The 22886-nt window shown below is 31.8% G+C and overlaps 4 protein-coding genes across 5 annotated transcripts; all 4 read left to right on the top strand.

The window, feature by feature from the left end:
- The first annotated feature begins 4025 nt into the window (after positions 1 to 4025).
- On the top strand, positions 4026 to 7559 carry LOC115703054 (probable prolyl 4-hydroxylase 9). Its single transcript, XM_030630545.2, has 8 exons — positions 4026 to 4474; positions 4571 to 4687; positions 5310 to 5467; positions 5725 to 5827; positions 6300 to 6395; positions 6742 to 6807; positions 6897 to 7016; positions 7282 to 7559. Exons 1-8 carry the CDS (start codon positions 4364 to 4366, stop codon positions 7363 to 7365), a joined length of 855 nt encoding a protein of 284 aa, XP_030486405.2. The 5' UTR covers positions 4026 to 4363; the 3' UTR covers positions 7366 to 7559.
- Positions 7560 to 7690: 131 nt separating this feature from the next.
- On the top strand, positions 7691 to 12517 carry LOC115703053 (uncharacterized). Of its 2 annotated transcripts, XM_030630544.2 has the most exons (5): positions 7691 to 8967; positions 9730 to 9888; positions 9974 to 10146; positions 10223 to 12101; positions 12191 to 12517. In XM_030630544.2, the coding sequence occupies exons 1-5, from the start codon at positions 8845 to 8847 to the stop codon at positions 12245 to 12247; spliced, it is 2391 nt and encodes a 796-aa protein (XP_030486404.2). In that variant the 5' UTR covers positions 7691 to 8844; the 3' UTR covers positions 12248 to 12517. The 2 variants fall into 2 exon arrangements, with proteins under 2 accessions (XP_030486404.2, XP_060963265.1); XM_061107282.1 differs by having other exon boundaries at positions 10223 to 12517.
- Positions 12518 to 15103: 2586 nt separating this feature from the next.
- On the top strand, positions 15104 to 16916 carry LOC115703052 (uncharacterized protein At2g23090). The gene is made up of 3 exons (XM_030630543.2): positions 15104 to 15303; positions 15428 to 15468; positions 16647 to 16916. The coding sequence occupies exons 1-3, from the start codon at positions 15231 to 15233 to the stop codon at positions 16764 to 16766; spliced, it is 234 nt and encodes a 77-aa protein (XP_030486403.1). The 5' UTR covers positions 15104 to 15230; the 3' UTR covers positions 16767 to 16916.
- Positions 16917 to 19928: 3012 nt separating this feature from the next.
- Positions 19929 to 21985, top strand: LOC115703050 (leucine-rich repeat protein 2). The gene is made up of 7 exons (XM_030630542.2): positions 19929 to 20274; positions 20418 to 20550; positions 20642 to 20713; positions 20906 to 21049; positions 21155 to 21226; positions 21354 to 21425; positions 21663 to 21985. Exons 1-7 carry the CDS (start codon positions 20196 to 20198, stop codon positions 21727 to 21729), a joined length of 639 nt encoding a protein of 212 aa, XP_030486402.2. The 5' UTR covers positions 19929 to 20195; the 3' UTR covers positions 21730 to 21985.
- Positions 21986 to 22886: the final 901 nt, after the last annotated feature.

Here is a 22886-nt window from a genome sequence, read left to right as displayed (position 1 = left end):
TTTAATAATATGTATTATTATCTTTTTGAAAGGTAAATGGAATTTTAATTAATGAGTAAATTGGATATAGACTATGTACATATTGCTCATCGAGTACAATAAATAATAATAGACTAATCAAGTCGTTTAAAATATATATATATATATAAAAACATCCTATAACATCATAATAAACTAAAAGATCCATTGAAGCATCAAAAGAATGTGAATATAATGCTAAATTTTTTCGTAAAAGAATATGTGATGGATCACACCTATCAATAATAATTCGTCAAGATTTTCTAATAAAAATTGGGACGAGACACCTCAATTATTAAAACTACAATAAAGGAGAATAACAAAAGTAGAGTTGAACATCCGATCTAATCCAATATTATTCTCCTGAGTCGATCCAATCTAATTAGCACTACTACAAATATCAAAATTCGCGACGGTCCTAAGAATAATTTTTTTCGGAGACCGTCACTAAAAAAATTAACTATTTAAAGTCGTCGAAAAAAATTTAGTATTCCCGACGATTTAAAATTGTAGTAAATAAAATAAGCGACGTTTTTTAATAAAATAAGATTTTTTAATGGACCCTTATACCCAACGGGAGGTGGTGGTGGTCTGAGTCTGGGTCTGGGTCTGGATTCGGGTCTCGGGTCCTAGTCCAGAGTCCTGAATCTAGGTCCGGGTCAAAGTTCAGGTCTAGGTCTCGGGTCTGGGTCGGGTTCGGGTCATGGGTCTCGGGTCCAGGTTTGGGTTCGAGACCGAGTTCAAGTTTGCGGTCCGGGTCCAGGTCCCGAGTTCTAGGTTCGGGTTTGGATTCGGGTCTGGGTCTACATATCGGGTCCCGAGTCCGGGTCTGCGTCCCAAGTGGCTCTCGAGTCCTAGGTCAGGGTCCGAGTACGTATGGGTCACGGTTTGGGTTTGGGTCTTGGTTTTGGTCTAGGTCCGAGTCCCAAGTCTGGGCTAGGGTCTGGGTCCGGGTCCTGGGTCCAGTCGAGGACCGGGTCGAGAATTAGGGTTGACCTGGATCCTTTGTGAATATTATAATACAAGCTAATACAAATAATTTGTTATGTATTAAATAATGCAACTTACATTATATTAAAAGTTTTGGTCATAATAATTAATACAATACATTATGTTATCTAAATATGGTGTTATTTATTATTTAATATAATACGACTCGGCGTACCAAACCAAACCTTAATATATACTTTATTTCGTAAACGAAAATGAATTATCAAAAAAATTAGTATCAAACATTAAATTACTAATTTCTTATATTTTGAACCGATGAATGTAGGATCGTGGTCAACGAATCATATTATGTATCATCAAACCAAAGAATATTAATAAATCAGTGCTACCTTTCCAATATTACCTATCTATGTATACTAAAAAGTTTATTATTTTTTAAATTCAAATATAAGTAAGAAAAAATCTTAATTTGAAGAATATAATTAGATCACAGACAATACATATAAGACGTACAATAGAATCTATTATATCTTTTTTAAAGCAATAGAATCTTATATCTTGATCAAGTGAAAAAAAAAAAAAATCACCTCGAGAAAAAGAGAGGGGAAGAAGAATAGTTGATTATTTAGCTTTAATTTAAAAGACTTAGTTAAAAGAGTGACCTATGCGCCGAAAGTCTTTTTTTTTTTTTCATTATACCCATAGATCTTTAACATCATCATCCTTTTTTAGACTAAATTAATCTTTAGCCTTTTTTTATTGAAATTCAAATGTTTTTTTGAGCTTTTCTATCACAATAACATTGCTACCAAACCCATCAGTAAATGTACTCAATTATTCAAACAATATGCAGAGTGTGTTGTTGTTCTGACAAAAGTGGCCACAAAAAATAAACTAGTTTGGTGCCTACATAATATAAATCTACTTTCTTATCATTATTTTTTTGAAATACTTACTTTATTCCTCTTACATTACATATGATTGAAAAATTCTCACACATGTGAATGAAATAGAAAAATGCTTCATAACTAATTCCACTCAAATATATATAGTTGCATTAAATGATAAACTATATAAGTCTATACACAGTCTCTATTAATGTATAAACTATAAAGTGATACACTGATACTGTGAAATTGGGATGTAATTGTGCTAACTAATTATAATGAGTGGTGTTATTTTTTTTTAATATATATATACATATATAGATTACTAGTACTTGATGATATTCATATACATATATATTTAGCTTAAAATAAACAGGACCTACCGACAGTGAAATTAAATGGAGAAAGAGGTTTAGAGATTTAAAAATGAAATTAAATTAAACATTTAGGTGTTCAATGCAAAACGACAGTAACTAGTTAACTTACAATTAGGGATCTTGGATAGTGATTAGATTCTTATTTTCTAACTAAAGTAAAATTCTAGAAGGCTGTTCTTTAGCTGTAAATAGTAAATACGGGTATGCTGTACTAGTCTGATTTAATTTTTTCGTGTTTTTTAAAATACTGGCATGTTGTGTTGGGCTATAAAAAATATGGATCGGATCGTGTCGTGTAATAATTTTATAAGGCAGGCTCGACACGACTAGTTCGATAATTTCGTGTCATGCTTTATTTGGGCCGACTTATTTTTCTTAAATAGACCAACATGTTTTCTTATACGGGTCAAATTTATGCTCTATATTTTTTACATTTTTATTACAATTGATGAGCTAAATACTAAAATTTGTGTATTTTATAATATAAATTACTTTTTTTTAATAATTACACACAATCATATAAAAATAATGATAATTATTACAAGTTGAATATTACTATCATTTTAATTGATAAATAAATATTTATCATTGTTATTATTATCAAATTATTGAGTATTTTAATGTGTCATACTTTCGAGTTAATCTATTTGTGCTTAAATGTCGTGCTTTCAGGTTTGTCGTGTCGTATTGTACCTAAGTCTATATTTTTTGTATCGTGTCATATCTAAGCCTATATTTTTTTCTATTGTGTCGTGCTTAAGCACATATTTTTTTTATGTCATGTTGTATCATGCTTAAGCATATATTTTTCGCGTTGGATCGTACTCGTGCCTCTTGGACTTGTACTAATTTTATGCCGTATCAAAAAATTCGGCCCATATTTACGATCTATTCTACTATATATTCTACTTTTTAGTATTATTCTCGTTCAAATAGTGTTTGAAAGATCAAAGATATGTAGTGATTATTGGAGTGGTAATTATATTACGAGCATTTTTGTTGGACATTAGAAGTGTCAAGCATTTTTTAGAGGTGATGCCTTATAATTAGTTGGTGATATTTTTTTTTAAAAGTATTACATTAAATTATACGGGATCTGATACTTAATTACACTAATAACAATATGACATCTCGAAAAATCTTAGGCATCAATAACACCTTTTAGTATTTCTCTCATATTATATTCTCTTTAAATTATAATATTTATTTGGACTTGATGTAGTAAGAATTATATATAAGTTAATGAGTGCTAATTATAACTTTTTATCAAAATCTTTTAATCAATTTTTATGTTCGAATTCACATACCGAAATATTTATTTTTTATAGCGATATTCGTTATGGTTATAATATAATCCTTGTAAATTTTTAAAAAATTTCAAATAGTTTACAATACTAAAAATAAAGTTTCTAATATTCTAGTTTACCACGCGTGTTCAAAAAATCTCAAACGTATTTTCGGCACCATAGCGTAAACTATTCGAAATTTTTCAAAAATTTACAAAGACTGTATAATAAACATAACGAACACCACTATAAAAAAAAAATAAAATATATTCTAACATATTTTTCTTTAAGTACGGAGATTAACTAAGAAATTATAATGCTAATCAAAATATACTATTACAAAATTGTAATTAATAAAAAAATAATAAAAATCAATATTTAAAGTAGTTACACAAAATTTGTATAGGAGCTATGAAAATGGAGGAATGGAATTGAAACTCCTTAATTAAATATTTAATGGAATGGAAGTGGTGTTATTATCACTTTAAATTATTATTACAAAAAAATAAATGAAAAGGAAAAAATGGAGTGTTTTGGGGTTTGAGCGTGCATGTGGGACCCAAAACCCACGGGAGACTCCCGCCATCATCGCGTCCCAGCCCAGTCCTCCTTCTCATCAAATCAATTCTCCAAATGCAAAAACTCAATACACAAAACACACATTCACTCACTCACTCACACCTTAAATTATCATATTAATATTAATATTTACTAACAAAAACCCAACACACTAAGCTAACAAAAACCCAATACAATACACCTCCATTGAAGAAGAAACGAGAAAAAGAAGAAGAAGCTCCTTCAAACTTCACTGAAACATATATATATATATATATTATAATAGATGAAAGGCAAAGCTAAGACTCACAAAACCAAGTTTGGCCCTTCCATTCTCTTCCTTCTCTGTTTTCTCTTCTTTCTTCTTGGTTTCTTTCTCTCTAATCTTCTCTATCAGGTTTCTTTCTCTCTTTCTATATATGTATATATTTGAGTTATTCTATTTAAATTTATATTTGGGTTTGATTTGATTTGGTGTTGATCGGGTTTGCAGGATGTTCCTACTGTACGGCTACCCAGTTCGAGAATTCTTAAATCGGTTGGGGAGAATCTAGAGCCCATGGTCCATGGCCAGACTGGAGAGAGTTCTATTCAAGTGATTCCATTCCAGGTGAGCTTCATATAAGCTTTTTTCTTTTGTTTGGGGGAAATCCCTGTCTTATTGTTTTCTTATTTTGGTTGGAAGATTGGTTTTTGGTGTAGTAGTTTTGGATCATGGGAATTTATTTTTATTTGAAAAAATATATCTTTTCTATTTTGAGGGATCATTTTAAATTATTCTTATTTATGTTATGCTTATTGATCAAAATTGTTGACAGAAGAGAAGCACAACTTTCACTCTAAAGGGTATCCACTTTTATTCCTTATTATGTTACAAAGTTTTGATTATCAAGGAAGCAACGTGTCTGTTCGATGATTTTTAGGTAGAAGAAAATTGAGTGTTAGATTAGTGCAGAATGACATAACTGGGTTGATTAGAAATGCCAAGTTTATCAGAGATGTAGTAGATGATTGTTTTGGAAAAAATTAAACTTTCAATGAAGAGAGAGAATTCATGTAACTGGGTATCAAGTGAGATGAGTTGGATCAAAATACAGAAAAAGGATTGTGTTTTTCACAGTTGTTAGGATTGACAACTGAATAAACGGTTTAAATTGTTCTTGCTCGACCCGAACACTTGATTTCTTACTTCATCTATTCCTTTACCTTATTTCAATTATTATGTACTGCAGATCTTAAGCTGGAAACCTCGAGCTCTTTACTTTCCAGGATTTGCAACTGCGGAACAATGCCAAAAGATAATTGAGATGGCGAAAGTTAATCTTAAGCCTTCTACTTTGGCTTTGCGAAAGGGAGAAACTGATGAAAGCACAAAAGGAACTAGGACAAGGTATCTGTCTACATTATATTTCTAGTTTCAGCTTTCAGTACAATGTGTTTTCTTAACACAGTTTTTGTTTATCTATGATTTACGCACGCACATATTTATATTCATGTTCACTAATTCGACATAGCATGATTTATATTAAAATTGGTACTTTTGGAATCAATATGACATCTTTCTATACTCTTTTTCGTGTGAGGCCATTTTTTCTTGGAGTGCTTTCCTGGATAAGAAATTAACACTTAATTTCTAATTGACAATAGTTCAGGCACCTTTATTAGTGCATCTGAAGACAAGACGGGAATTTTGAGTGTTATTGAAGAAAAGATTGCTAGGGTTACAATGCTACCAACAACACACGGAGAGGTAGGTTCTGTTACGGATACCCTTCTTTCTCATTTTGTCGTGGTCAAAGTTACAAGGCATATTGGTTTTTGGATGGTTCTTATTGACGACAGAATCAGAATGTGATTATATTCCTAGAATAGTGATTGTAAGGGATTTGTAATGAACTGAAGTAAATGCATCAGAAAATGGTGGTAATCTTTTAATGACACAAATGCACATGATCATCTAGCGCTTGGGACTTGCAAAAGTACCTAGGTGTTTGAATTTGCGGAATATCAAGTAACTTTACAGTTTTCTGATATTGTGGTTTAGTTGAGCACATGTAGCTTCTTTCTACAATTTACATTCCTGTTGAAAAACGATGAATTCCACATTTAGTAGAAGTCATGTTTTACGTATAGTTTCCAGGAGAAACTTAAAAGGGTTAATCTTTCATCACAGGTCAGTTCTTTATTAACCTGAGTAATGCGGGGATATCACCATGTTGCAGGCTTTCAATATTTTGCGGTATGAGATTGGCCAGAAGTATGATTCTCACTATGATGCATTCAACCCAGCAGAATATGGCCCACAAAAGAGCCAGAGGGTATGTGTAGCTACATTCTCAATCATATCATGTTATGACTGCATCTTTTGGCATTTAAGTTGTTAATACTTAGAAGTATTTCGGTGTTTTGATTTGTTATTTTGTTTTCTGTTGCTTTTCCACTTGCCCTGAATTTGGCTACCATTGCTGTCTTTACCATCCTTCCTTGCTTGTTGAAAGGCTTCACATTAAAAAAACATGCTCAAGTGCTCTTTTTCTGTACTTCTATGATATGTAGATTCTGATATTTGCTTTCTGAGTTTCCTGATTCAGTTTTACTGATTTCCCTTTTAAGTTCAAGCTTATGAAACCATTGTTGCTTGATCATAATTCACTAAAATTGCAGGTTGCTTCCTTTTTATTATACTTAACCGATGTAGAAGAGGGTGGAGAGACCATGTTTCCTTTTGAGGTAGGTTTCAGAAAATTTAGTTTTATCATATAAGGATTCAAATCATTAATATACATTGTAACTGGCCAGCCTACTCTTTCGGTTTGCAGAATGGCTTAGATATCAGTTTTGGGTTTGATTACAAAAAGTGCATTGGTTTGAAAGTGAAGCCTCGGCGAGGTGATGGCTTACTATTTTATTCAGTGTTTCCAAATGGCACAATCGATCAGGTGAATGTCCTCCCGTTGTGAATCAACCTAGTAGTGCATTTAATTTTCACCTTTCTTAGTAATAGGTAAAGCTTTTGCTCATATGCGGTGTATAGATACGATCATTCAACCTTTAAACTCAGGTTTGAAGCTGGGTTTTCACAGGTGATCAGAAGTTTGGAATAGATTCTTGAATATAGTAATGGCTATATATACATTCTCTTGGTAATTATTTTTGTAGTCTATGACATCACATTAGATCTCAAAATAATTGATTTTCTTACAGTTGTCTCTCCATGGAAGCTGTCCAGTAATCAAGGGGGAGAAATGGGTTGCAACCAAATGGATTAGAGATGAAGAGGATGACTAATTTTATTTTTGACCTCGATTCAATTCCATCTATTGTAATATCCTCAATTTTGAAATTTTGGAATGTCTTCCAGTGTGGAACAAGTGGTTATTCTCACATTTAGACTCTGATGAATAAATTTGAACCACTGTTCTTCCAAGTGTATGATTAAATTAGAGAATACAGAGAAACCTACATGTAGTGATTGTAATCAATCTTAAGAACAAGATCAAAGCAACATAACAGCAATCAAAGACTTAGAACAACAAACAAAATGTTTGTAATCTAAACTGTGATGAGAACAAATCAAAATGTAAAATAGAATTGAATGGCAATCGACATTAATAACAAATCAAACAAGAAAGATTGTTAATTTGAGTACTCAGAAAATTCACTCTAATGGATCAAGATCAGACAAACTTCATTTCTTTGTACAACCCTTAAATACACACACACACACTCTCTCTCTCTCTCTCTCTCTCTCTCTCTCTCTCTCTCTCTCTCTCTCTCTCTCTCTCTCTCTCTCTCTCTTCTATATTTTTTTTTGAACAATGAACAAATATTTTATTAAAAACCAAAAGAAGGTAGTACATCATGAAAGAAAGATGGAGAATTCATCCAAACTAATTTATTATCCATCCTGATTGCATGTACTGCTAATTCATGAATACGAACATAAATTAGGAACGCCTCAAAAAAATTAGTAAATAAATTAGGAAAAAACTCTAAAAAAGATAATAATTAATTCAATACACCAAATACATTCTTTTATTATGACATATAAAAAGTGCAAAAATATAAACAAAAACACAAAATTCATACACCAAATGCATTATTTTATTATGCCATTAAAAAGTAAACACTAAAAAAACTCATAATTCATGTCATTTCTACCTTAAATAGTCTCAATTCAGCCAACTCCCAACCGAATGAAGATCCTGTTAAAAATTAGTGTCTCATAGTGTGTTAAACTAATTTAAATGTGATATATCAACTAATTTAATTTATATTAAATATGTTAACTATTTTTATTGACTCAATTAAAAGTTTAATTTTTTAATATAAATTAAATTAGTTGATGTGTCACATTTAAATTAGTTTTTAAGAGGGGATCTTAATTCCTTTCAACCCTATTAGAAATTTAGGAAATTTAAAAAAAAAAACACCAGAAGGTACAGGTGTCGAATCTCGATTGGTTAATGGGACTCCAATCTTTGCAAGCTCGACGCAGACGATTATAGGACCGTTGGAGGCAAACAGGGACGAGACTTGTAACGGCTACTTAGTACTTACCATTCAAAAAAAAAAAAAAACGGATACAATAACAATAACAAGAGACCACTTGCAAAATATATACATTATCAAATCAATACAATTGATTTTTCCCCCAAATTCCGATTAAACATTTAATTTTCACTTCCAAATTTCAACTTCATTTTCAGTTCCCTCAATATTCGCTTCATCTTTCTCCTGGAAGCAAGCAAGTTCCAGTTTTCTGCCATGGATCTTGGCTGCTTAGACATGGGTTGTACCTCTGTATCTGATAAAGTATCTTCTCTTCACTCTGATAACAAGGAAAACGACGCCGCCGAACCTCTTACCGCCACTTCAAAGATTGGAAAGGTTTTCTTTTTCTCCTTCTTCCTTTTAAATTTAGAGTCTCGGATCTCATTACTGGTTTTCTTTGTTGATTTTTTTTCTCTTTAGATTTTCTTCGTTCTTTTGTACACATGTGTGAATAATTTTAAGAGAAACTAATTGGTTTGGGATTTTTCTCGTTAAGTGTTTAAGAATTTTACATTTCCGATTTTGTGGCTTTGAGTTCTTGTATGAGTTAATTTTTGGAATTTAGGCTAGCTGAATTCAGAAACCATTAGTAGAACCCTAGCAAGTAATGACTGAGCTTTAGGCATATGGTTTATATTCGGATCTTTGTGCCAAGATTTTGAGCATGTTTAACATTGAAATTTGAATAACGTTGTAGATTATGTGGTGGTTTTCGATGTACTTATTCTATTGCTTCAGTTTTAGTTTTGTTTTCAACAGTTAAAAGTTTTGAATTCCTCAATTTTGTTGGGTGAAACGTAATTTCATCATAGCGAAGCCACTAGCTTAAGTGAAGAAAGTAGCAGATCCTCAGCCTTGAATGACTCCTGTGTATTCATTCTTTGTGATGCATTTTGAAACATTCATGACATTGGAACTTTAGGCCTTATATGTTTGGTGATCATATTGTGTTCGTTTTTAAGTTTCTGTGAAATTTAGTGTTCTTGATTTAGTTCTAGATTTTTATAAATTATGTTAGCCTAGTTTTTTCCCTTTGAATTGAGTCTTATTTATCCATCTCGGTTTAGTTTCACATCGATATTGTGTCAACAAATGCAGAATAAGCATTTCAAAGAGAACAGTCAATCAATTATGGGTTCTCTTAGCAAATTCACTTCACAAATTAAGAAGCCTGGGCACCGAAAAGCTTCGCCTATCAATTGGTTCCCGCGCAAGAAACCCGATTCTTACTTGGATAGAAAAATTAAAATGCTGCAGGTTATATCTGTAAATATGCATCTCCATTCTGCCTAACATTATATTTTTTTTATAAACAGAAAACTGATGAAATTACTTATGACAGGAAGTATCTGGCATGAATTTGACACTTGATGAAACTCTAGGTGATTCTAATCCACACTACTCAAGGGTACTTAAAGAAAAAATGGCTGCTAAAGAAGCTGCAAATAAGGCAATCGAGGCTCGAAAAGCTGCACTAGTGGAAGCATCTTGGTGTAGAATACTCAAAGCTGCTAGGTGAGCTTTTAGTAGAAAGCAGGATTGGATATTTGATAGTTTGCTCTAAGATTAACATTGTCATTCGTTTATTCAGGATCCAATGTAAAGAAGCTGAAGCACAATTGGAGAAAGCCGAGAAGTCTGCAGCTGAAGCATTTGAAACAGCCTTAGCAGTAGGAGTAATCATGTACGACATACCAAACTGCCCTCGGAAGACTTGTCATGTAGAAACCTCTTCTTCTAGAGAAGGATCAACCACTCATGCTGTTACAGCTTCTTTTGAAACTGCATTTGAGGTTGATATTGAAGTAGCTGCAGCGGTAAAAACTGCATTAGTGAAGCTTGCTAACTGCCCTTCTATGAAGAAAGATGAATTCGAAGATCTACTTCGAAAAATCAGTCAGAACCCAGATACTAATGAGAATGACGAGGAACAGTCTGATTCTCCAAAAAGTGAATCAAAACTTGAAACAGCTTCTAGAAAAGATGGTATATCTCCAGACTTGGATCGCAAGACGCCAGTTTCAAAGTTGAGGCAGAGGAAAAGTAAGAGAAGACTGTCGTCTGAAAAGCTTAGCATGACAAAGCTTGTGAACATGATGTTTGATAGGCTTCAGAGACTGCAAGAAAACGAGCTTTCTTCTCTTGCCACTATAGTTGCAACTTGTGGTTTAAATGCTGCCTTAACTGAAATACAAAACAACAAGCAGGTCGACTCAGTCTCTACTGCCAATTCTGGTATAGGATTGCAGCGAAGACTCTCTTCTTGGGGAGCTGGAAAGCTTGAAACTTTCAAGGATGGGAATACCAAAAGAAAGCAAGCGGAACAAGAACTCCCGAGTTTAGACAAGTTTTTAGTTAAGCACGTGACTAAGCTTGAAAGAGAAGTTCAGGAAGCCAGGAATAACAGACAAAAGGCTTCCAACGTAGGTACAGTGGAGCATGCCAGTCCTTCTGATGAGAAAGTTGATTCAAATAATAGTGAAACTTCATCATTTGTTAATGAGAAAAGATCAGCAGAAAACTGTAAAATGGGACACAAGAGTTCACGTGGAGATGATACAACTTCATCTGAAGTCATTCCAGACCTGGGAAGTATGCTGATTAAGCGTTCTTCTAAACTTGAAAAGGAAGTTGAAGAAGCAAGGAGAAATTGCAGCAGAAGAATAGAAGCACCAAACAAAGCAGCCATTAGTCGCGTAAAAGAAGATATCGCCGAACTCCCCAGTCTTGATAAGTTCTTAGTGAAACATGTATCGAGATTGGAAAAAGAAGTCCAAGAAGCAAAGAACAGAAGAAAAAATGACGTGCATGAAAAAAGTAGTACAACAAATCCAACATTAAATTCTTCTGATTTAGTCACAGTAGAGTTGGAGAGAAGTTCTAGTCCTGATTCTGATGAAGGGCTAATGGAGAAAGACAATGCTGACTTAAATAAGGAAGCTGAAGTGAGCTTGGAGCAAAATGAAGTTGATCAAAATACGAAGGCTCCAACTACAGAGAGTGAAGATGGTTTAGACAAGGTAATGGTCAAGAAAGTGCACAGGCTTGAAATGGAAAAGATGCAAGCCTTGGTTAACAGTAGATATGATAAACCTCAGAATAAACATAGAGGAAATATTGTCCCAGAGTACGAAAGCTTGGACAAAGTATTGATAAAGCATGTTTCCAGACTTGAGAAAGAGAAAATGAAGCTCGTTTCAGAGGAAGATGCATCCATGAAAGTTATGAAAGTCAAGGCAAATGTTAATCCAAAAATGGCGGAAGCTGGTGGTTTGGACCAAGTAATGGTTAAACATAAATCAAGACTGGAAATGGAAAAGTTGAACGCTGCCCACAAACCAGAAGAAGACCATATTAAAAGCTTTGTCTCTCGTAGAGAAGCAAGGGAGAAGAAGTTAAACGAAGCATGGGAAGGATTGAGTTTAGGCAACTCCATGAGGCCACATTTGTCAAAACTTGAACGAGAAAAGGTAAAATGCCATCTTCTTTGTTTGGAGATAGAGTTGATTGTTATGGTTTTTCCCCCCTATAGTTACAAATTGTTTGTACTTTTATATAGGCAGCTTGGATTAAAGCTGAAGAAGAAGAAAGACAAGCAAAGCATTCTACGGATTAGTGCTGCAGTAAATGTATGTAATGTATATATGTGTGCATTTGTTTTTTGTGCTATTGTGGAGCCTTGTGATGTAATTTTTACTATTACTGTTACATGTTAGTTCTGTTTGGTAATTGTGCTGTGTGAGAATGGTTATGAAGGAAATGCTCTTCTACTGATTCTCATTGATGAGTGAATCTGTTACATAAAAGAGTTGTTAGAATGTGTTAGACAATACAACAGAAACTATCCAAGAAATCTATAGCTAGAGTTTGCTAAGTTGGATACTATTAGACTTAGTCCCACATTGTTAATGTACACCTGCAAATTTTTTAATATTTGGTCTTGTGAGATTCTTTCAAAAGTCATGTTTGGTTCTATAGTCTCTTAAAGATCGTTCGTTATACCCACACTTTTCAGGCCCAAACGTGAGGAGGGTGTATTAGAGTTAATTTCACATTGCTAATGTGTAGAAATAAATTGTTATATATAAGATGAATGAGTCACTTTTCTCATTGTTAATTAGTTTTGAAATGAAACTTTATTTTCTTATCCCAAATTCTAACAAATACTTGCCTAGACATTATGAGTTCCTTGGAGATAAAACTATAAGTATAGTTGTGGATAAACAAAGTTGAGGGTGAAAAAGAAATAGAAGGGTTATTTGAGGAAATTGTTGATTTGATTTCAACAATTACCATAATACACCGATGAATCCATATTGCCCATTGATTCCACATTTACCATTTCTCATCATTTATGAATTACCAAAAGTTTTCTTTCATATATATGGTGGAATCTAGTGTTGCTGATGGAATTTATAACTCATGCAGGAGCACATATCCTAACAAGTAGACAACTGTCACATACACTAATTTACCATTTCAAGTGTTAATTATTACCAAACACTAATATTCATTCAATCCAAGTTCAATAAAAATCAAGACACAATAAAATAAAGCAAAATTATAAGAAAAATAAAATCAAGAATTGGAAAAGTCTTGAGGTCTTCAACTTCTCCCCATGTTCATTAACAAGTTTCATCATCTTCGTATTAATTAGGGGTGTTCACTTAGTATCCGATCCAATCCAATCCGCACGATTCAATCCAATCCAATCCGCAAAATGCGGATATCTGCACTTGCGCGGATTGGATTGGATTGAAAAATCTAAAATCCGCACTTGTGCGGATTGGATGTTGTTTGACCTCAAAAAGTAACCGATCCAATCCAATCCGCACTTAATTATATATATTTTTAAAAAATTATAATATATAATATATATTAATTTTCTAGTAATATTAAAAAAAAAAACACATACTTCTAATTTATTAATCTTTTTTAGTAATATATTGAGTTAGTGTATTTTATTTGTTTTATAATAAAAAACACTAGAAAAATTATTCTATTCACATAGACACATACACACAAATTTAAATATATATATATATACTAACTTATTTATTTTAGTAATAAATACATATATATTTTAGTGTAAATTATATATTGACATATATGTATATGGGTTTGATTTATATATAAATAGAGATGAAAATAGATTATTATTGGAGATTAAGAAACAATAGTCTTATTTTAATTTTTTTTCTATGAAATATTAAATAATTTATTATTAAAAAAATAACCGATCCAAAATAACCGATCCAATCCGCACTATTGCGGATTGGATTGGATCGGATTTAAACTATTATGCGGATCGGATTGGATCCAAAATATGAAATCCGCACTTAGTGCGGATTGGATGTTGTTTGACCAAAAAAGTGCGGATTGGATCGGATGAACACCCCTAGTATTAATGTTTTAATTGCTAGGTTTTTTACAAATCACAATAAATCGAACTAATAGATTAATTATTATATTCCTATCAAGAATATCAATAGTATTAAATCAAATATTGATTAGGTCTAATTTAGATTTTCTATTCCAAGTTCTACCTAAATTACTAATTCACTTTCAAAGTTATTAAATCTTTTTTTTTTTTTTAATGAGAATTCCAGCTTTATTAAATTAAAGTTTCAGTCAGCTATCAATCAAGGTAGTAAATTTGAAGGAACATTCTTCAGTCTGAATTGACAATCAGAGTAAAATATAAAGGCTTTAGTAAAAGTATGAGCCACTATATTAGCTGATCGTTTAAAGTTATTAAATCTTTAGTTTGTTGCTAGAATGAAAATTTAAAGACAAAATTGTCTTCACTTAAATTTCATAATCTTTGTGATATATTTTTTTTTTCTCATTACATACCTTTTTCTTCAATGTAATAAAAATTACATACTTAATCAGTATTACATTATAATTTCATTAGATCACTTTTATAAACAAATCAAACAATAGATAATTTTTTTTTTTTGTTTGAGAATAAAACAATAGATGATTTGATTCCATTAAAATATCTTTACAAATGTGCAACAAACCAAACATACACAATCTCAATTCCTATAAATATACATATACCCATGGAGAATTATTCTATATATATTAGGTTATTATTACGTGCATTTATACGTATATTTAATTATATTTTTAGTTTTTATTTTTATTATGTATATTTTTAAAATTTTATAAATTAAAAAAGAAACTGCTTATTTTTTTTACAATAAATAATATTTAAAGTTTTAAAAATTTTAGAAAAATAAATATAAATTTTAAAAATATTAAAATAAACATGCTCCCAAAATTAAAAATTATGAAAAAAAAAAATTATCAATTTTTTATATACATTTTAAATTAAAAAGCCTAGCTCATTCTTATATGTAAATATTAAATCACACGTAATTTAATATTATAACTTTAAAAAAGATACTCCACAATACACACTACAATACTCTTTCAAATTTTATTTTATTTCATTTTTACTTAGTTTTGTCAACTGCCACCTTCTAGTAGTTTCTTTCTGTTACCATTGATAATATAGCTTTAACACTCAAAAACCACACCACACCACACCACACCACAACTCCTTTTCTTGCTAAACCCATCGATCAGCCATGGGCGGAGGCAATGGGCAGAAGGCTAAGATGGCCCGTGAGAAGAATTTGGAGAAGCAGAAGGCTGCCAAAGGTATTTTCTTTTCTTCATTTTCAGTTTCCATTGCTGTCAATTTTGAAGCATCAGAGTTTGTATATCTGTTTCCTTTAGCGATTTGGGGTTTTAATGGTGGCTCTGTCTCATCCGATTTATATAGGTAGTCAACTTGAGGCAAACAAGAAAGCTATGAACATACAGGTATTCTTTAATCAAGATTTGGGTTCTGGATTTGTTTTGTTACTGTAACTATTCAACTTCCGGATCATGAACACTTTTTTTTATTCGTACACATAATTGGTACCATTTTTCTTGTGTTTGGATAACCAAAATAGAAGTTGGTATGTGATCTTGATTTAATGAGGGCCTATGAGCCACTGACTATTCTAATTTTTGCCCTGAATTAGGTACTGGAAATGGAATGTGTGTTTTTGATCCACTTGGGTGAATTGATTATCTTAAGGATGTGTTTTTTCTCTGCTCCTTGGAGCTGTTTAACTATTGTTTATGGCTATCATTCTAGGCCTGAATTCTTTTGCTGAGGCTTCTCATTTTCCCCAACCTGTACATGATGAAGTTATATATATCTAAAAGTATTATAGCCTGTGGATGTGAATTCTTAAGAATATTTTCTTGGTTCTCGTATCATTTCTTCTAATATTATGATACAAGACTTTTTTTCCCAGCAAGCAAGGCTATTTTCTTGTACCATGATCCCGTTTTTTGAGTTATTTTCTTATCTATGGCTCTCATTGGTTTGGTTCCCCTGTTAATTCAACTGTTTGTTCTTTGATTTCAGCTCCTCCCAAGAATGGGACTTGCTGATCAGAGTTAACTTGTCGATATCCATGCCGAAAGTTGTTCACTCAGCAATATTGAAGTAGTTGCATGTTTTTGTTTGTTGGTTTTTGCCTATGCAATAGAAATTTATTCTACCAAAATTTTCTCATGGTTCATGGGTTTTCCACTGCATGGCTCTCATGCTAAATGGGGTTTTTATTTTTTGGGACTAATTTCAGATTATGTGACTACATTTCTGCACATAATACATATTATACTCCTTGATAATGAAAACATTCTTCATAGAAATTTCATGGGAAGAAGAAGTCACTTGAGTATTTCAATGTCAATGTTGTAGAGTTACAAAGTTTTTATCTTTAGCAACCATTGATTCTTCATTATTTGATGTTGGACAGTTATCTATAGCCATAGTTTTGACAACATGCATGCTATAATAATCGCTTCCTCTTGATATTGTAATTAATTTTCGTGCTAATGCATTAGAGTAGAGTCCATTCACATTAACAAAGGTGATGACTTGTTTTTGTTGCTGTTCAATCACTGCTGGTGGTTGTCATTGTTTCGGTTCCTTGTTGCAGTGCAAGGTGTGCATGCAGACATTTGTGTGTACCACGACGGAGGTGAAATGTCGAGAACACGCTGAAGCGAAGCACCCTAAGGCTGATGTGTTTACTTGTTTCCCACACCTAAAGAAATGATCCTAAGCTGTAGAATTACAGATTGGTAATGACACTAGAAACAATGCTGTTCTTATGTACCGTGCTTACTACTTTGTTATCAACAATGATGAAAAAAATTGTCAAAAGAAATTACAAATGAAGTGTGTTAGTAAATGATGTTTTTTAAAACTCTTCATATTCCTCTTTTGCTGGAAAGTACTTCATAGTTTCTTTATCATTTTGCCCTCAAGTAATTCTCATTTGAAAATAGAGAGCTTTGGAGATTTTCAGCCACAAAATATTAGATTATGAGAAGAGGTAGGTTTGGTATGTCTCATAAAAGAAATGCATAAATTCATTAGTGATGTGGAGAGTTTAAATGCTGGCAAGAAGATCTGCAAGGGGTTGTATGCATTTATTTGATCTTATCTATGGCCTGGTTGGTTGAGCTTTTAAAAGCTCCATTTTGGTTTGTGGAACTTTTACTGCCGGTTGGATAATCGGTAAGATTCAGCTTTTAGCTCTAAAAACCTCAGAAGTCAAAATTAGTAGCTTTTAAGGGTATTTATCCAGTTCAATCCGTACTATTTTGCTCATTGTACATTAGATTCGCAGTAAGTACGATTTTCGTATTTTCGATCCAATCTAATCTGCATAGTAGCTTAAATCTAATCTAATCTGTAAAAATTAGGATTGGATTGGTTATTTTTAATTGATTACTTTTTTAATATTGAATTATTTTTTTTTTTGAATGAAAATCAAAACTTTATTAATAACTATCCTCCAAAACTAAGGATGAAAAAAAATCAGGAAGAATATTCAAACAAAAACTACTGTTTCCCTCAAAACGAGAAGATTGCGCTAACATGTGCGCCACCTTATTAGCAGACCGTTTGACAAAATTCAAAGAAAAAGAGTTTAAACTAATAATAATAGCCTTACAATCAAAGAGAACAGAGCCATAAGGAGAGACCATGTTTTTATTATTATTCAAATCCGCTACCATAGTAAGGCAATCCGATTCAAGTATCACATCAGTCCATCCATGATCTTTAATCCAACTTAGCGCTTCTTTGATGCTCATTGCTTCAACTAAAAGTGGTTCGAAGACAACCTCTTTACTACTATGCTTTGCTTTCACCACCATACCAAGAGAATCCCGAGCCACACATCCATAGCCAAAATGCCTACTATCCAAGAACACTGCTCCGTCAACATTAACTTTGATTCGAGGATACACCGTTTTTGTCCAATGCTCAATCTCAACCTGCCTAGGCACATGGTTGGTAACTATAGAAAGCTTTTGAGCATTAATCCATTCCTCAAAATTTAGTTTAGCAAACAGAGTAACATCATTAATGTTTATTTACTGCTTCTCCTTCCAAACCAGTTGGTTTCGGTGGTGCCAAATCGACCAACACATCATAACCACTTCAGTATAATGTTTCTAACAATAATATTTAAACAATATTTTCTTTACATAACTAACTAACTACAAAATAAAATAAATTATTGTTTTATGTTTCTAATAACAAGTTAAAATAAAAAATTTAATGCAAGAAGAAAAAAATTATAATGTATGTATAAAGAAATGTTTAATTTTATTTTACATTATATTTTCTTATAAATTAGTTAAAAAAAATTCTTACAAATAAAAATAGAATATATATGATTTATATATATGTATCATATTTATAATATTTTTAAATTATTATTTTTTACATTAAAGTATTAATTACATATTTATAATATGGATCAATTATTTTATGAATACTCTTAAGTGTCAATATTAATTTGTTACAAAATCCATAAATATCATATCACCATGATTATAATTAAATATCATAGAGACTTGTATCCTTTGAAATTTGAATTTGAATTGGAGGCTTGTTTTACATTAGAAAAATGCCAATTATTCCAAGAACAATTAATTAGGTCAATTTTGAGACGCAAGCAAAGGATGATTCATGTGAGATTGTGGGTCCAATCCAATCTGACAAGGCAGACCATGGCTGGGTAGAGTTGTGTCCAAAAGTGGACAACACTGGTGAGTGGTGACTGAACACTTAACCTACATAACTAGTTTTGAACAACAGCTACTTAAACTTAACACTTCCAAACCCTACCACTTAACCAGGGTGCTGCTGCTACTGACCACTGACCAGGACTAGGACCCTCCACTCCTACTGGGACCACTAATACCTTCCTCTACTCTCAGTATTCCTAATAGACACTAAAAATACTCCAATAATTTATAGTACTCCTTCAAAATATAATATTTTATTTTCATGTTATTTGTATTACTATTACTTAGATACTCCAATTTATGGTACCCTTTCAAAATGTTATAATTATAATATTATATATATTATTTAATGTATATTTTAATTTTTAGCTTAAATTTTTTATTAAAAAAAAATGAATAGCATTAATGCTACAATACAATATCCATGTAAATTTCTAAAATGATATTTTTTTTTTCGGCTAATTAGAAATTTTGTCCCCTGAACTTTGACATGTACCAAATTATGTCATTTGAACTATTAAGGTGGTTAAAAATGTCCCTGAACTATTGAAATTGTTGGATTTAAGAAATTTTGTCCAATTTTAGTAAAAAAAGTCTAACATGGATGAAAGTTCAGAGGATATGATTTAGTACATTTCAAAATTTGAGAGGTATGATTTGATATATATCAAAGTTTGAGGAGTATAGTTTAGTACATAAACAATCACTAAAATAGTAAAATTAAATGAAATTAGACAAAAGTCCTTAAATTCAACAATCTCAATAGTTCATGGAGCATTTTTAACGACCTTAAAAGTTCAGGGGGCATGATTTGTTACATGTCAAAGTTCAGGAGGCAAAAATCATAATTAGCCTTTTTTTCTTTCCAATGGTATAATATCTTAATATTTTGCCACATACTATATCTAATTCACCAAGTATCCTCTAAAGTTTTACTATTGAAGATTCTCTAATGTACCTAACACCTCAATACATATTGTTTTACGATTAATTAGCGATATTCTCTTAAAAAAAATATTATATCAAACTCGATATTAAATTAAATTAACAGCTATATTAATAGTATAGAAAAATGCTAGACAAACCCGCGGCAAAAGCTTCAGAGTACTTGCCAAATAAAACTTTCTTTTTTGTTGTTAAATGAGTAGTAAGTAAGGTCACGGTCTCTGCATGGGTGGGTCTCCTTTCTTCCCCACTACACCACTCCATTTTTCTCTCATTGGTCGGTTTATTTAAGTAGTTTTGAAAGCACTACTACAGTCTTTTTGCCATTAACAAATACCATAGTGTTTGACTTTGACTGCTGACTTTTCCCACCTTCTCCAAACCCAAAACTCACTTCTCTTCTTAATTTTCTAAGCATTTAATATTTAGTATCACCTTCTCTTCCTCATCTTCTTATTCTTCTTTCTCTCTCTTTTCCCATTTTTTTTGGTGTTGTAATGGCGTTTCTTTCCCTTTCTCTCTTTCTCTCCTTTGCCTTTCTTCTACTCTCTCCTGCCATCTCCACAAATTCTGAAGGTAACCCCTTTTTTCTTTTTGGCTTTCTTCACATAAAGTTTGTATCTTTCTTCATCTTTTCAATTAAATTTGGTAACTTAGAAACAAAATTGTGTGTTTTTTTGTTTGAAAAGCTTTGATTTAATGGTGTTGAATGGTTTCAGGAAGTGCTTTGCATGCTATGAGAAACAGACTATCTGACCCCACCAATGTTCTGCAAAGCTGGGACCCAACTCTGGTCAATCCTTGCACCTGGTTCCATGTTTCCTGTGATAACAATAACCATGTGATCCGTTTGTAAGATCCCTTCTTCTTCTTCTTTCTTTGATTTTGTGCTATCTCTGCTTGTATTTTAATACCTCATATTTTATTTTGTTGAATTTTTCAGGGATTTGGGAAATTCTAACATTTCTGGGACTTTGGGGTCTGAGCTTGGTGAACTCAAACATCTTCAGTACTTGTAATTTGCTCTTTCTCTTTGTAATTAATCAGTGATTTAATGGTTAATTTTATCCATGAAAAAGGTTTTTCCTTTTTATTTGTTTTATACAACTAGAAAGACCCAGAAAATGGGCTTTAGAGATTATTCAAGGGATTATTCACTACCAATTTGATTAGAGATCTGTTCTTTATATGGTTTTATTTATTTCAGGGAGCTTTACATGAATGACATAAGTGGAAAAATTCCAGAGGAGTTGGGCAATTTGAAAAATCTAGTCAGCATGGATCTTTATAACAACAAATTTGAAGGAAAAATTCCCAAGTCTTTTTCCAAATTGAACTCACTCAAGTTTCTGTGAGTTAACTTTAGACTCATTAGCCATTTATATATTTAGTATATAATGCCAACATTTTTTGGTAATTTTTTTGGCTTAATGTGAATAAAAATCTGAATGTACAGACGAGTAAACAACAACAAACTGTCTGGAACAATCCCTAGGGAGCTCACTAAACTCTCTAATCTGAAAGTCTTGTAAGTTTTTCATATTTTTCAATTTGTTGGGAGAAAGAAATTTTGAAAAATTGGGTGTTTTCGATTAAATTCAATGGGTTTTGATTGTTCAATTGGAGATTTTTATGACATTTATGATTTGATTCAGTGATGTCTCCAACAATGATCTGTGTGGAACAATACCTGTTGATGGCCCTTTCACTACATTTCCCATGGAAAGGTACCATTTGTTATATTTCTCAACTTGACATATTTTAGGCTTTGAAAAATTATTCGGTTTGATGAACAAAGCTATGAACAATACAACATTGCGCCAAAGATTGTGTTGAGTGCATCATATACGCCTCGTGAAGAGGGAAAAGAGTCGGGTTTTTTGTGTTTTCATCTCTAGCGAAAAGGGTTTAACAGTGTTTGTTTCAATTGTTGAATTCTGATTTTTTGCCATTTTATGTTTCAGTTTCGAAAACACCAGGCTGAGTGGACCGGAGCTCAAAGGATTGGCGCCCTATGACTTTGGATGCTGAAGAAAGGTATAGGAATAGGAGATAGGAAGTTAAGTAACCATATTATATGATGATAAAATAGGTATGTCCTTATAAATCTACTAGTGGCAAAAGTCAAGCCAGTAAATAAGGCGACTCGACTCTGGATTTTGCATGGGAACTTCTTGTTAAATTATTGCCCCTTTTTCAATTATAATGTTGTTGATTTAGTATAAATCAAACTAATATATATTCATAGGATATCCCAAAAATATTATATTTGGTTCTCTTTTGAGCTCTTGCTTGCTTCCCTATCAATTGCTTAAATTATATAAACACATTTTGTGTCAAGATGAATATAAAAGAAAAAACGTTGTTTCATTTAGTTTAGATCAAGAATTGGAGTTCCATTGTTTCTTTCTTGGAGCAATAATCAATTGGTTATATATTAAAGTTAGTTTCACATTGTTAATCTGTGGAAATAAATTATCATATATAAGATGAATGAGTTACTTTTATTATTGGTTTTGAGATGAAACCTTATTTATTTTATCCCAAATTTTATTTTTATTTTTTGGAGATGAAGATAGCTGAAGAAATTCAGCACTGGTATTGTGAATCACTTTTTTCAGTCCCACTCTGGCCATGGAGAAACACAATACCATGCCACTCTTAGGCCATCTTCAACTTGGACACTAAATTTGGAGTTCACCAATACCAAATATGATGTTATAGATTCTTTGATTCTAATTACAACACTAAAATAATATTTTTCATTATTATATTTTTTTTAGCCAAATTATCATTCTTTATTACATTAAAAGTAGAAGTGTTCATAAAATATTCACTCCAATTTACTTTAATTCGTAAAGTGTGGATATCTGTGTAGAGCGAAATCTTAAATCTACACTTGTACAAATTGAATGTTAATGTACATGCAAAAGTAATTAATCTAATCATATTTAAAGGTTACAAAATTATAATTAATATTTCAAAGAAAACTAATAGTGATTTAATAAACTAATACAAATGAAACATATATATTTCAAAATTTAATATATATTTTTTTTTTGAAAAATGCATTTATAAATAAAATTAAAGTTAGACCTCATAATTATTACAAAAGATATTACCAGGTATAGTAGATATCTCTACCATGCCCGTAACATTGTTGGCAAATGCCCATTTGACCACATTAT

This window comes from Cannabis sativa, chromosome X, assembly GCF_029168945.1.
Source record: "Cannabis sativa cultivar Pink pepper isolate KNU-18-1 chromosome X, ASM2916894v1, whole genome shotgun sequence".
Taxonomy (NCBI): Eukaryota; Viridiplantae; Streptophyta; class Magnoliopsida; order Rosales; family Cannabaceae; genus Cannabis; species Cannabis sativa.
The sequence above is the reverse complement of the archived record's forward strand: the minus strand, read 5'-3'. Positions and strand labels throughout refer to the sequence as shown.